The sequence below is a fragment of the Oreochromis aureus genome, linkage group 5 (genome assembly GCF_013358895.1).
Source record: "Oreochromis aureus strain Israel breed Guangdong linkage group 5, ZZ_aureus, whole genome shotgun sequence".
Taxonomy (NCBI): Eukaryota; Metazoa; Chordata; class Actinopteri; order Cichliformes; family Cichlidae; genus Oreochromis; species Oreochromis aureus.
The window spans coordinates 23505778-23520394 of NC_052946.1; the positions used below are offsets into that span (position 1 = coordinate 23505778).

Genomic DNA, 14617 nt, shown 5'->3' on the forward strand with positions numbered 1-14617 from the left:
AGGGTGTCAATTTCATTGATCAAATCCATAATTCCTTCGTTTTTAGAGAACAAGACTGAGAGAGTCTCTGAGGGTTAAATTAGACGAGACAAGACAAAGACAAAGAGCCAAGCAGGAAAGATAAGGGAGTGAAAAAGATGTGTCCGCCTCCGCCAGAGCCAAAGAGGAGATTCAAGTATCCCTTGATAACCTCCCCAATGTGTGTAGCTTTGGTCTCAGGTCCAGGATGTATTGAATTTAACTTACCTTCGAGATTTCGGCAAAGCGTCCTCACAACACTGGCAGAAGTGCCACCATCTGGGCCTTCCCCCAGTGGCAACTCCTCTTCTGGCTCTTGGAGGAGGCGGACGCATCTCTCACCCTCTCCTTCCCTTATCTTTCCTGTGTAGCTTCTATGTCCTTGTCTAGTCTCGTCTGACCCTAGCTCTGAGAGTGCCTCTCATTCTCGTTCTTGTTCTCTAAAACCTAAAGAAGAATTATGGGTTTGCTCAACTCGTCCCTCAAAGCAATTGACACTATTCTTGACGAGAAGCCTGGGTTCAGGAGAGCCCGAGTGTCCTGGAGGGACTCTGCTGAATACACCATGGACGGGTGGCAGAAGTGGCGCATTGTGTGCCTGGTGGGACTGTCTATTGAGGACATCGAAGACATCTACCTTTTCGGAACCACCATAACAGGGTTCTAGCTGATCGGAGCTGGCTTGGCCCTGGCTCATCGAAAATTGAAGAAAGCGGTTACAGCTGTTCAAAACCCCACAAGGCTAGCCACAATGATCGAAGGTCTAGGAAGGGCTGTGAGTACTAAGACTGTTCTTATGGAACGCAATATGGGAAAGATCTTGGAGAAGCTCACGGCTCTTCAACATTATGAAGATACGTGTGCTTTTCATGTGCTGAAGGAGTTTTTGTTTTGATCCCCGATTAGGGATCAGGATGAGCAGACTTTCTTTTTCATCCTTGACTGCCCTTCTGTGTTATACATTTCATTGTTTTCTTTATGCTACCTGTTCTGACCTGTCTCCCCATTGTGTATTGTATGTACGGTCGGAAGAGGTCCAATTTCGCTGGTAGGCAACTGCAAGTGACAAATAAAGGCTTCATTCATATTCATGTTCATGTTCATGTGCCAATGGCAATCCTTAGCTGTCACTTTGAACATCTCTGGGAAGGCCTGAGGATGGTCTCCACCCCTGTCCAGTCCAGCGGCAGCATCGGGCACAGATAGTGTAGCGGAGGCACCAGTGAGGAACCAGTCTCTACATAGCATTTGCCAGGCACTCAGCCTGGTACTACAGCTTCTCCAGTTGCCCTTGCCACATTGCTACATGCTCTTGCTGATATGCTGCAACTTTCACCACCATAGGCACCAGCAATAAGTCAGGCTGTGCAGGCTGTGTCTCCAACATGCCTGGGCTGGATTTCTGTGAAACACACCAGTTCTGGGACCCCAGCAAGACACACAGACAGCATTGCAGGCAAGTGATCTTTTATCTACAACAGTGATTTCCACTCTTGAGCTTTTGAACCTATTGCACCACCCTTCCTCTGCAGCAGAGCCGCAGACCAAACTCCGCCACAGTATGATCTGTCCTCAATTTAGTAGAACAACAGTGAGAATAAACAGAAAACACATAATGACAACCAGTACTCCAACACCACTGAAACACGAGAAACCACGAATCATGACACTTGTGAGATATAGTTAGACAAAAGAGAAACAAATTTCACACCACAAACAAATATCAACAAATTTCAGGAAATTACCCTGGTTAGATAACACCACTGGAACAGCATAAGCAAACATATCTGTACACTGTGTGCAAACTGAGTCGTTTCTCAAGCAACATGTTATAAATACATTATGCTAACCATGTGAAAAACATTAAGGTATAGGAGACTGCATCATACCATGCTCACACGATATTCCAAATTACAACATCCTTTTGGTATGACTGAAAAAAAAGATTAATGATGTCAAAAGATTCATGTCTATTCTTATTACACATGAAATTCAAGTGTTATGTTTATGATTTGCTTTTGCTAATGTGTCAGGTTTGGTTGCCCAGGTGAGGGAGGGCATGAGGACTTCCAGGTGAATTTGTATAAAACAATCATTTCCGAAACACTGACATAAGCACTCTGCTCTTATTGCTGTGGCTTCAGTCTCCCTCTTATTGGCGTTATGGCTTCATGTTTCACTCTGATGGCTTTGTGCTGTTTCTTTAGACTGAGCTGCAGTGAGAGTTTGCCTGAATGGGTCAGCAACATTTCTACCAACCTCTTCAGTTTGTCTGGGGACATTATGCTTGGAGGGCTCTTTCCCATTAACGATGTCACCAGTAATCTCAATGACATAACAGAGCCCAACCAGATAAGATGTGAAAGGTAAGGATGGTTATGAACAACCATTTTTTTTCAATAATCTGAGATTCAAAACAACTGTGTATGCTAACCCTGACGTACAGTGACTTCTACTGTTTTCTGCTTGCGGCTGAACAGTGTAAACGAACGTGTACTGGGACTTGCTATAGCAATGAAATACGCAGTGGATGAAATCAACGGAAATCAGACTCTCCTCCCTGGCATCAAGTTAGGTTATGAAATCTATGACACATGCAGACAATCATCAATTATTATAAACCCCACTCTGTCTTTCCTCACTGAAAAATCCAGCAAAGAACTACCTGTGCAGTGTAATTACACCGACTATGAGACAAGTATAGTTGCAGTGATTGGTCCTTTTGCCTCAGAAATGGTGTCAGCCATTGGAAAACTCCTGGGATTTTTTATGCTACCACAGGTTTGAATATACATACATTTTGTAGTTTTCAAATTTGTTTCTCTTGATTTACAAATTTGAGATGTGCAAAAATGTAAAAGTAAGTCTTCAATGTAAATCATTTCTGTTTTTAATTTTCACACCAGATTAGCTATGGGGCCACCAGCGACAAGTTCAGTGATAAACTTCTCTACCCGTCATTCTTTCGTACGGTGCCCAGTGACAAATGGCAAGTGGATGTCATGATAAAGCTAATACAGGCATTTGGCTGGAACTGGGTTGCAATTGTGGGCAGTGATGAAGTGTACGGGCAACAAGGTGTGCAGCTGTTCACTAAAATGACAGTAAACACATCTGTCTGTGTGGCCTATCAGGGCCTGATTCCAGTGTACACTGACCCTAAACCAGCGATCAAAGCCATCATAAAAAATATCCAAACGACCAATGTCAGAGTGGTAGTGGTGTTTTCTGTCGCAGAGCAAGCTGAATACTTTTTTAGAGAGGTTGGTAAAGCAGAGATTTAAAGTGATTCACAAATGTATTATTTTCTGCTAATGGACAGTTTGTTCAGTACCAGTCAACCAATGCAATTTATTCCAGGTTATCATGAGTAATCTAACAGCTGTGTGGATTGGTTGCACAAGTTGGGCAACCCACTATCTAGTGACTTCTCTGCCCAACATTGAAACAGTTGGCACAATCATTGCATTCCTTGACAAAACAGACACCCTTGGCCTGTTCACCGATTATGCAATGGAGCTCTTCAAGAAACTCAGTGAAGAGCGGACAAAGACATCCACTCCGACCACAAATCCTGACAGTCGAAACAATCCAAACAATCCCTGCCCACAATGCTGGAACTTGTCACCAGACAACATTAGCATAGTGGAAGCACCAGCCGTCCAGACATCAGCTTTCAGTGTGTATGCTGCTGTTTACAGTGTAGCACAGGCACTGCATAACCTGCTGGAGTGTAATTCAACTGCCTGTAAGTGGGGATCTGGAAGCAAAATCTATCCCTGGAAGGTGATTTTTTTTTTTCTTTTATATGAGACACTATACAAAATTGTTATCAGTAACAACAATAACTGAATTTTGCAGCTGTTGCAGGTTTTAAAGAACACTTCTCTTAACATAAATGGTACACATCTAGACTTTGACAATGATGGTAACCCGAACATAGGATACAAAGTGATTCAGTGGATCTGGGCAAACTCATCTCAAGTGGACTTTAGAAATGTGGGAGAATATACTGAACAAAAGCTGTTCCTCAATAAGTCCCTCTTTCAATGGCACACTAAACAGGTAACGCTTGTAACTCGGAAAAATCTTCACAACTTATAGCATGTAAAAGCTTTAATGTCCAGTTCATGATCCATTTTAAGATCTTAAATTTTGTACTGCAACCTTCACAGATTCCTGTGTCCACCTGTTCAGCAAAATGTGACAAAGGCCAGGTCCTCAGAGTCAAAGGCTTCTATTCCTGCTGTTTTGACTGCATCGACTGTTTGGCAGGCACCTACCAGGCAAATGAAGGTGATGTTGTCTCAGATATGTGATGTTGCTTATTTGCATTCTTGTCAAGAGACTTATGAGATTCATGCTCATACAGAGCAACCAGTAAGAATCCACAGTGTTTCATTTCTAAATAGTTTGTTATGTGACAGCCTTATTCCAGAGTGGATTAAATTGATTTTCACCTCAAAATTTTACACATAATACTTCATGTTGGCAAAGTGAAAAAAATCTCTGTTTGACATTCTTAAATCTACAGTGTCTAAGTATTTCTAAAAAATAAAAATATAAACTGTTCACAAGTGTTCACAGCCTTTGCTCAATATTTTGTTAAAGCACCTTTGGCAGCAATTACAGCCAGTATGATGCTACATTCTTGACATTCCTGTTTTTGGGCAGTTTCTCCCATTCTTCCTTGCAGAACCTCTGAAACTCCATCGGGTTTGATGGAGAGTGTAAGTGCACAGCCATTTTCAGATCTCTCCAGAAATATTCAATTGGATTCAAGTGTGGGCTTTGGCTAGGCCAATTAAAGATAATCAGAGTGGTCCCGAAGCCACTCCTTTGTTATTATGCCTGTGTGCTTAGGGTTGTTGTTCTTTTGGAAGATGAACCTGAAACTGAAGCTGATGAATCACAGGTCCAGAGCACTGACTGCCTCTGGACATGACACTTGGAATTAAGGTCAGACAATTCAATCTTTGTTTTATCAGACCAGAGAATTTTGTTTCTCGTGGTCCGAGAGTCCTTCAAGTACCTTTTTGAGAAACTCCAGGCAGGATGCTATGTGCCTATTCTTGTGGAGTGGCTTCTGTCTTGTGAGTCTACCCTTCAGGCCTGATCGGTAAAGTGTTGTAGGAATGGTTGTCCTTCAGGAATGTTCTCCTCTCTCCAGTGAGCAACACTTGAGGTCTATCAGAGTGGTCTCCACCCTGACTAAGGCTTTTCTATCCCCATTGCTCAGGTTGGTCCGGCAGCCATCTCTAGGAAGACTAACAGTGGTTCCAAATTTCATCCAGATACAGGTGGCCTTGTTTACGGATAAACAAGGCCACTGGGCTCACTGGGAACTTTAATGCTGCAGAAATCTTTATGTACCCTTCTCCAGTCTTGTGCCTCAAAACAATCCTGTCTCAGAGGTCTGCAAAAAATCCCTTCGACTTCATGGCATGGTTGTTGCTCTCACATACACTGCAACTATGGAACCTTATATAGACAGATGTGTGCCTTTCCAAATCATGGCCAATCAACTGAATTTACCACAGGTAGACTCCAATCAAGCTGTAGAAACATCTGACAGGTGATCAGTTGAAACAGGATGTACCTGAGCCCAAATTTGAGTGCTATGGCAAAAAGTGTTGTGTATTATATTTTTATTTTATTTTTCGTTTTATAATTGGAAAAACTTGAACAGCATTAAGTTTTGTTAATTAGGGCAATAAATTTCTCCTCTTCAAATCTTCTTCTCCTCTTCAAATCAGGGGAATGATTTTCTTATCTCTTTCTCTGTAAGAAGGCATAAAAATGAAGTAAGTCATAGATAACTTGTAGCCAGTGCAAGATCGGATCTCTAAATGTATACGTACTGTTGTGATGTTTTATTTTGCTTTTTAATAAGGTCACATTTTTGTGCTTTCTCACTCATAGACGACACCCAGTGTACTAAATGTCCCGACCGCCAATGGTCCCAGCATCGCAGCACGAACTGCACTGACCCCATCTTTAAGTTTTTCACCTGGGACAGCCAGGATGCTGTGATAATGATGCTGGTTGGTGTGCTGCTGCTGGTATGTCAGGGGTCAGTGGGTGTTATGTTCCTGATGCATCGAGGAACCCCCCTGGTAAAGGCTTCTGGGGGACCCTTGAGTTTTGTGGCTGTGCTCGGCCTGATGGGAGCCAGTCTAAGTCTGCTGCTCTTCCTGGGGGAGCCAGGGGACGTGGTCTGCCGTCTTCAGCTGCCCTTCACTTCCATTTTTCAGACTGTCACCCTCTCCGTTATCCTGTCCATCTCACTACAGGTGAGGAAAGACTGGTGAAATACTGCCCCACAATGGCAGTGTGCAGAAACTGCAGAATCAGTTAAAGAACAGGCTTGAGCTTTCCCACCTAGGAGGCTCAATAAAATACAGATAGAAGGCATGCAGTGTGTTAATTTTCTGTCTTCCCTAAGGTTTCCAATCTTCAAAAAGTTTTTGGTTTTTTTACTTTATTTTGGTAATTGCTATTGACACATACTTACACGAATTAGAGATATCGCATGTATTTATTGGCCAGTTTTCAAGGAACTTTTACTTTTGCAAGACAGACCAGATATTTAGCATGACACAGAAACAAAACAGTTCAAGAGCTATTAATATGTATATACTCCCATCAACAAAAAAAACTAAATTTTCAATTTAATACATGCAGTTTAAAAAAAAAAACACCAAATTATGTAAAAAATAGTAAAACCATCAATCATGACCAGTGATGGGAATAACGGCGTTACAAGTAACGGCGTTACTAACGGCGTTACTTTTTTCAGTAACGAGTAATCTAACTAATTACTATTCCTATCGTTACAACGCCGTTACAGTTACTAACAAGGAAACGCGGTCCGTTACTATTTTTCAACAAACAGAGGGTTGAAGCTGTGTTCAGCTTACCGCATCTTATATCAGCTGCACGGAAGTAGCTGTAAGTAATCTGGGACGCTACAGCTTTAAGCAGCTGCGGCGGCTCCGCGGACGGTAATCACGGTCACTGTCTAGCACAACACCTGGAGCTCAGGGTGCAAAACAATCGAGTGCTGCTGTTTGACTGAGGAAGAATAAAGTAGTCGTGGTAAGTCAATCACATGACCACTTAAAGACAAAGCAACAAGGTGCCAGTTTTTAAATTGTGTCGATAGGCCACGTAAAACCAGAGTCGTGATAAACAAGATATACGCGGCGTTTTTTCCTCAATAGTTTCACCACGTTCATTAAACATGTTTGTGGTTGTTACAGTAAAAATATAACTTTTTCTACTGGTTTTTGTCTGATTTTTGTCTGATTTTAGATCAATTCTGGTTGTACAGTATAACAAAATGAGAACATAACTGTAAATTCAGGCACGCGAGGTTGTGCTAAAAAGAATGATACCAAACAAGGCAAAGCAAATAGTTTTTAAAGGTAAAATGTGGAGAGAAAATCAAGAGTAGTAAAAAAATGGCCAATTACACCCTGGACGCCAGAGGGTTAAACGTTCTTTGTTTTTTTTTTAAGTAACGCAATAGTTACTTTTCCAAGTAATTAATTACTTTTAGAATATTGTAACTCAGTTACTAACTCAGTTACTTTTTTGAAGAAGTAACTAGTAACTATAATTGAATTACTTTTTCAAAGTAACTTGCCCAACACTGATCATGACCACTGTGGTGTCAAGAAAAGGGATTTCAGTAAGAACTTTACAAATAATACACCAACACCAAAAAATGATCATAAATTACTTCTAAAAAGGTAGCATTTTACATATAAAAGGTCAAAGGTCAACTTAACTGCTACATTTCAGAATTTTGCAAAAACATTTTTCTGTCTAATATCTACGAGGCAGTTCTAACTATTTTGCTCGATGCTCAGCTTCATCTCCGGTGCGGTGTTTCCACGTTTTAGAATTTGTACCTTATTTTCATCATAAACTGTAACTTGACAGGTTTGTGGAGGCATACGACTGTAAGGGCTTAATTCTACTTTAGATATCTCAAAAAAAACTCCAAAGTTGTTTTTAGTAAAAACGCATAAAAACACAAGCATTGTCGGACGAAACACATAATGTAATATAATTAAAATAAAAAGTAAACATAATCAGGATAAAAACTTTTTTTTTTTAACAGATAATTTGCGTGACAGAGTTCCCAGAGATGGCTGCCTCTCACCTGCATATGTTAAGAGGCCCTGTGAGCTGGCTGTTTGTGCTGATCTGCTGCACTGTGCAGGCTGGTCTCAGTGGCTGGTTTGTTCAAGAAGGACCTTCATTGTCTGAATATGTGGCAAATATGACAATAGACTTTGTAGAATTCTTCCTCTCATGTCCTGTGTCACCTTTGACTGGATTTGCTTTAATGCAAGTTTTCAATGGTGCAATGGCCCTTGCATCATTCATGTGCACCTTCATGGCAGTGGAGCCTCTTCATCAGTATAACCTAGCCAGGGACATCACCTTTTCCACCCTGATCTACTGTGTCATTTGGGTGATTTTTATTCCAATCTACATTGGCAGCAACAGTGAAAATAATAAGATCAGGTCAATTGTCCATGTTTATTTCAGCCTGGCAAGCAACTTTGGACTACTGGCAGCCTACTACTTTCCGAAATGTTATTTGTTGTTCAGGAAGCCTGACGTAAACACAGCAAAGTACTTCTGTACCTTCTTAGAGGGCGTCCCACCAACTCAAACTCAGGAGGAACCACAGCCAAAAGCAGAGGAAGGGCAATAGACAATCAAACCATTTATTAAGAAAATCAAAGAATCTGAAAAACATTGGTTGTGTAATGTAGATCATGGGTCTGTACTCTACAAAGTGCACTAGATTATAATAATCATTGTTTCTCAGTTACTCTGCAATCATGTAATACATACAGCAAATAACATAGAAAGAATACTTTGTGTTTATTTAGCCACATGTAGTCTACAATGCATTCTTACTTGTACATGAGCTTTTATGAAAGAATTATTTGTCTGGAATGTTGTTTTGTTTGTGGTAATGTTGGTCACAACAGCATGAACTGAATAAAAATAATGATGCAATTAAACATACGGTGTAACAAAAGTGTACTGTGAGGTATTTTATTTGAATATATAATACGTATATATTTTCACAGTGTAGGAATTCATCGTTAGAAATAGAAATTCTGCACTCAGTGCATCCATCCATCCATTTTCTGCCACTTATTTACATCTGGGTTGTTGGATCAACAACCTAAGCATCCCAGATGCCTAGACCTCCTACGTCCCAGTCACTTCCTCTTCCTCTAGCTCATCTGGGGGAAAATCCTATTCCTAAAGGCCAGTCATCCTTCAGAGAAGATTCCATTTGCTTTATTTTCATTTAGCACTACCTCAAAGACGCAATGTTGAAGGAAATTACATTGCACAAGCTCAAATGAAGACTCATCAGTCAGTAGAGTTTTTGATGTGTTGAGGTATATTCCCCACATGGGGAGCTAGAATGATGGCGAGATGCTTGGAAATGTTGTAGGTGGCTGTTTATACTGCTAGCAATGGGTCTGAGTGGGCCTCCTCCTTTGTGGATCTTCAGAAGTTCATATATGCAGGGTATAGCAGCCCCTGGGTACAGACGGTGGTACAAAAATTCTATTGACTTCACCAACAAGGTGCAGAAACTTAAACTGGATCCAGATGAAACCATAAGATCCACTGATGTAGTCTCACTCTTCACTTGCATACCTACAAATGAGGCAGTGGAAATTGTCAAAAAATGACTACAGCAGGACAGCTTCTTAGGAAACAGAACCAGCTTTACCCCTGATCAGATTTGCACAATGTCAGACCTCTGCCACATATTTTAAATACTGCAAGGGTTTCTAAAGACAGAAACATCCATGTTTCTGTCTTTAGACACCCACTGTAGCCAGCCTCTACATGTAGGAAGTGTAAACTAAAGTTCTTGGCTTTTTCAAAGAGACAGCACCTAGCCACTGGTACAGATACATAAATGACACCAGAGTCTAAATCAAAACCCAAGAAGTAGAAGCCTTCACTGTTCACATCAATTCAGTGGATAGAAACATTCATTTCACTAGGGAAGACTCCCGCCACCCTCTGGAACACAAACTTGGAGTAATCAGGACCCTGCAACAAAAAAACGATAACTCTAAGCTAGAAAGGAAAGAAAAGGAACACACGAGTAAAGAAAGCTCTTGAAACACGTGGTTATCCCAATTGGGCTTTCAATTGTGCAGTGCAGTGAAGAGTGCTCAGACCTCTACATTTGGAGAAACCAAACACTCACTCTATAAACGCATGACACAACATAGACGAGCCACCTCCACAGGAGAAGACTCAGCTGTACAACTGCATCTAAAGGATAATGGTCACTCTTTCAAGAATGCCAATGTTCACATTTTGGACAGAAAAGGAAGATGGTTTGAAAGAGGACCGAAAGAAGCCAAATACGTCCACTGTGAACGACCATCCTTGAACAGAGGGGGTGGCTTACAACACCGACTGTCTGCCACTTACAATGTAGTTTTGAGATCCCTTCCCAGGTGCTTTAACACCCACTCACATCTTGCGTCAGGTGACCTCTAAAGGTCACATGATAGGTTGAGGCAAGGTCTCACAATGGTTTCACTCAAAACCTCTTCTAATATTGACGCACACCCTTTTTTACACCTTGGCTCATGTGATGAGTCACATGATTTTAACTCTATTAAGGGTTAACTCCCACTAGGGCTTAAATATCTGGGATTCTTCACCATTTGGTCCTAAAACTGAAGAAGCTTCTCAGATGAGAAGTGAAACCACTTGAAGAAACTTAAAGAAGTCCAGTCGCTTTTCTTTCCAACTCCTTAGATTACCATGACCTGGATGACTAAGAACCTACACAGCCATTTTACACTAATCTCTCTCTTCTCCACAATAAATCAGTACAACACCTGCATTAATGTAGACCCAGCCTGAATTTATCTGTCAAGTTCTCCCTCCCCTGACTTGGGAAAAAGTCTCCAGAATGCTTAAACTTAGTAAGTAAGTAAGTAAGTAAGTAAAATTTTATTTATATAGCACCTCCCTAGACAAAAGATCACAAAGTGCTTCACACAGAGATAACAAGGTATAAAACAAAAACAGACAAAAGTTATGTGATGTTTGTGTAATGTATGTATGGTCGGAAGGGTAAGACGGCGCTGGCACGGCTGGCAGCCTTAACCCAATTTCCCTCGGGATGAATAAAGTATGATCAATCAATTAATCAATCAATCAATCAAATGCAATTCTAAAAAGTTTTTAGCTGTTTTTTAAAAGAGACTACTGAGTCCACAGATCTTAAGCTCAGAGGAAGAGAGTTCCACAATCTGGTGGACACAGTGGCAAAAGATCTGTCTCCCTTAGCTTCAGCTTTGTATGCTGTATAAGTCCTGATCACATGACCTCAGGGACCTGCTAGGGCAGGGGTGGGCAACTCCAGGCCTCGAGGGCCGGTGTCCTGCAGGTTTTAGATATCACCCTGGGTCAACACACCTGAATCACATGATTCGTTCGTTACCAAGCCTCTAGAGAACTTCAGGACATGTTGAGGAGGTCATTTAGCCATTTGAATCAGCTGTGTCGGATCAAGGACACATCTAAAACCTGCAGGACACCGGCCCTTGAGGACTGGAGTTGCCCACCCCTGTGCAAGGGATATAGGGCTGTAGAAGTTCAATAATGTAAGCTGGTGCTTGTCCATGAGGAGCTCTAAAAGTCAGAACCGAAATCTTAAAATGGACTCTGAATTCAATAGGGAGCCCATGCAACTGTATTAGAATAGAATAGAATAGAATAGAATGCCTTTATTGTCACTATACAGTTGTACAATGAGATACAGAGCATCTCCTACTCAGTGCAAACATGCTGGGGGAGGGGGGGGTACAGTTCTGCAGCGCTATATACATATGGACAGTATTAACATAGGGAAAAGATATATATATATAAAATGTACAAATATACAAAGCGGTTTAAAAAAAAAAAAGTAATATGTAATAAATAGTGTTGTGTATATACAGTTGGGTTATTGCACATAGAATTGGTATTGCACAGTGGTGGTCCATAGAGGAAGTGGGAAGAAAAAAAATTGGGGGGGGGGGGCTGTGTTATCGGTGCATGTGTGAGTTCAGGGTGGTTATGGCTTTGGGGAAGAAACTGTTTTTGAGTCTGTGGGTTTTTGTGTTGATGCACCTGTAGCGCTTCCCTGAGGGAAGCAGGCTGAACATGTTGAAGCCAGGGTGGGAGCTGTCCTTGATAATGTTTGCTGCTCTGCTGAGGCAGCGGGAGGAATAAATGTCCATCAGGGAGGGAGAGGGCAGCCGATGATCTTTTGTGCTGTCTTGACCACACTCTGAAGCTTCACTCTATCTGCCTTGGTGCAGCTGCCGTACCATACCGTGATGCAGTAGGTTAGCAGGCTCTCAATGGACGAGCGGTAGAAGGTCAGCAGCAGGTTGGAGTTCAGCTTGTACTTCCTGAGGACTCTCAGGAAGTGCAGCCGCTGTTGGGCCTTCTTGACGACCGCTGAGATGTTGTCTGTCCAGGAGATGTCAGCAGAGATGAGGACACCAAGGAACGGAAGGTGTGGACCCTCTCACACACTCCCGTTGATGTAAAGGGGGCTAAGTCAGTGCTGTGTCTCCTGAAGTCAACAATGAGCTCTTTGGTTTTCTTAGTGTTCAGTGCCAGGTTGTTTTCTGAACACCATGCTGCCAGCTTCAGGACTTCCTCTCTGTAGTCTGCCTCGTCTCCCTTTGAGATGAGTCCGACTACCGTGGTGTCATCAGCAAACTTGATGATGAGAGTGTTGTTGTGGGTCGAACTGCAGTCGTGGGTGTAGAGAGAATACAGGAGGGGGCTTAGCACACAGCCCTGTGGGGAGCCGGTGCTCAGTGTGCGAGTGGAGGAGAGATGAGGGCCGAGTCTTACAGTCTGGGGCCGGTTTGTGAGGAAATCCTTTATCCAGGCACATGTGAGAGGAGGGAGGCCAAGAGTGACCAGTTTGGTGATGAGGATGTCCGGGATGATTAGCAGCAGTGTCACATGTGAGTACTTTGAGGATTTGGTCAGAAGCCTCGCTGCAGAGTTTTGAACAGCCTTCAGACATTCCGAGGAGTTTTTGCTTAGACATGTAAACAGTGAATTACAATAATCCAAACGTAATGAAATGAATGCATGTATAACAACCTCCAGTTCAGTGTGAGATACAATAGGGCTTGATTTAGCAATGTTTCTTAAGTGATAAAAGCAAGACCAAACCAGAGATTTGACATGAGCATCCAATGTGACAGCCGGGTCAAAAGTTACCCCTAGGTTCCTGATAGACGATTTCACAAATATCGAAAGGAGATCAAGAGCATTCATTATCTTAGGTACAAATCTGTCAGGAGCGCATACAAGGACTTCAGTTTTTCCTTCATTAAGTTGGAGGAAGTTGTCAGCCATCCAACCTTTAATAGATTCTAAGCACTCATTCAGAATCTGCAGCTTAGAAACATCTTGGGGCTTAAAAAAATGTATAACTGGATGTCATCTACATAGCAGTGATTGCAAATGTCCTCAAAGAGACATTTGCTAACACTTATTGCTATCAATGGCAGCATTTTTAAAATAAGCGGGGATTTTACCAGACACCAGTGAAGTGTTAATTATGGTGAGCACACAGGGACCAATAGACTGGAAGACATTTTTGAGTAACGATGCAGGTAAAAAGTCAAGTGAACAGGAGGATGATTTCATTGAATTAACTAATTTTACCAGCTCAGGTAGTGAAACTGGTGAAAAACTAAAATAACAGACCGAGCTGAAGTAGGAACTGACAATGCAGATGCTGATGGGGAAAGATTTTTGTCTTACATTACTAATTTTTTCTGGAAAGAAAGAAAGAAAATTTTCACAATCTTCATTTGAAGAAATAAGGGCTGCAGGCAGAGCAGGAGTAAGAATATCAGTAACTTGGCAACTTGTCTGTGACCTAGAGTGGGCACTCCACCCTTTTCTGGCTGAGAACCATGGCCTCAGACTTGGAGGTGCTAATTTTCATCCCCATCTTTCATTCTTGGCTGTGAACCACTACGGTATGGTTTCATATAAACTTGGCACAAAAAGTACACTTGTTTTTGGTTGATTATTTCTTTGTTGTAACAATGATCTGTGGCAATAAATGTTATACTCTTGGAAAGCCTGTTTATTTCTCCTTAACTGCTGCGACAAGGAAAATGCTTTTGTGGGTTGAGCAGCACGACTGTGTGGGTGAGGGTTGTGGCCATGGGTGTTGACTCTTATTTTGCTGTCATTAATTCGATGATGGAAGAGTGTTTGAAAAGTTTTGATCTTCTGACTTGCCATTTGTCCATCAATCAGAGGTCCACTAGATGTAATGAGAAAGAACTTACCTTGGAGACTTCAGCAAAGCGCCCTCGCAACATTGGTAGCAGGCTCAGTGCCACCATCTGGGCCTTCCACCTGTAGCAACACTGCCTACTCCTGAATGTGCTGTGGCAATCCTTTGCTCTCACTTTGAACATCTCTATGAAGGCCTGCGGATGGTCTCCACCAGTCCAGCCTCAGCATCAGTCACAGAGAGTGTAGCAGAGGC

General features: G+C 42.0%; 1 protein-coding gene across 1 annotated transcript; it reads left to right on the top strand.

The window, feature by feature from the left end:
• Positions 1 to 2181: 2181 nt before the first annotated feature.
• LOC116316506 (taste receptor type 1 member 3-like) lies at positions 2182 to 8749 on the top strand. Its single transcript, XM_039611778.1, has 8 exons — positions 2182 to 2384; positions 2499 to 2799; positions 2925 to 3281; positions 3379 to 3804; positions 3880 to 4083; positions 4194 to 4314; positions 5941 to 6311; positions 8147 to 8749. The coding sequence occupies exons 1-8, from the start codon at positions 2182 to 2184 to the stop codon at positions 8747 to 8749; spliced, it is 2586 nt and encodes an 861-aa protein (XP_039467712.1).
• The last annotated feature ends 5868 nt before the right edge of the window (positions 8750 to 14617 follow it).

Excerpts from the sequence above, each read along its gene's own strand:
- LOC116316506 (XM_039611778.1), top strand. The coding sequence starts at position 2,182 with ATGGCTTCATGTTTCACTCTGATGGCTTTGTGCTGTTTCTTTAGACTG. Across the intron at positions 2,385-2,498 it reads AACCAGATAAGATGTGAAAG|TGTAAACGAACGTGTACTGG; the intron begins GTAAGGATGGTT and ends GCGGCTGAACAG. Across the intron at positions 2,800-2,924 it reads GATTTTTTATGCTACCACAG|ATTAGCTATGGGGCCACCAG; the intron begins GTTTGAATATAC and ends TTTTCACACCAG.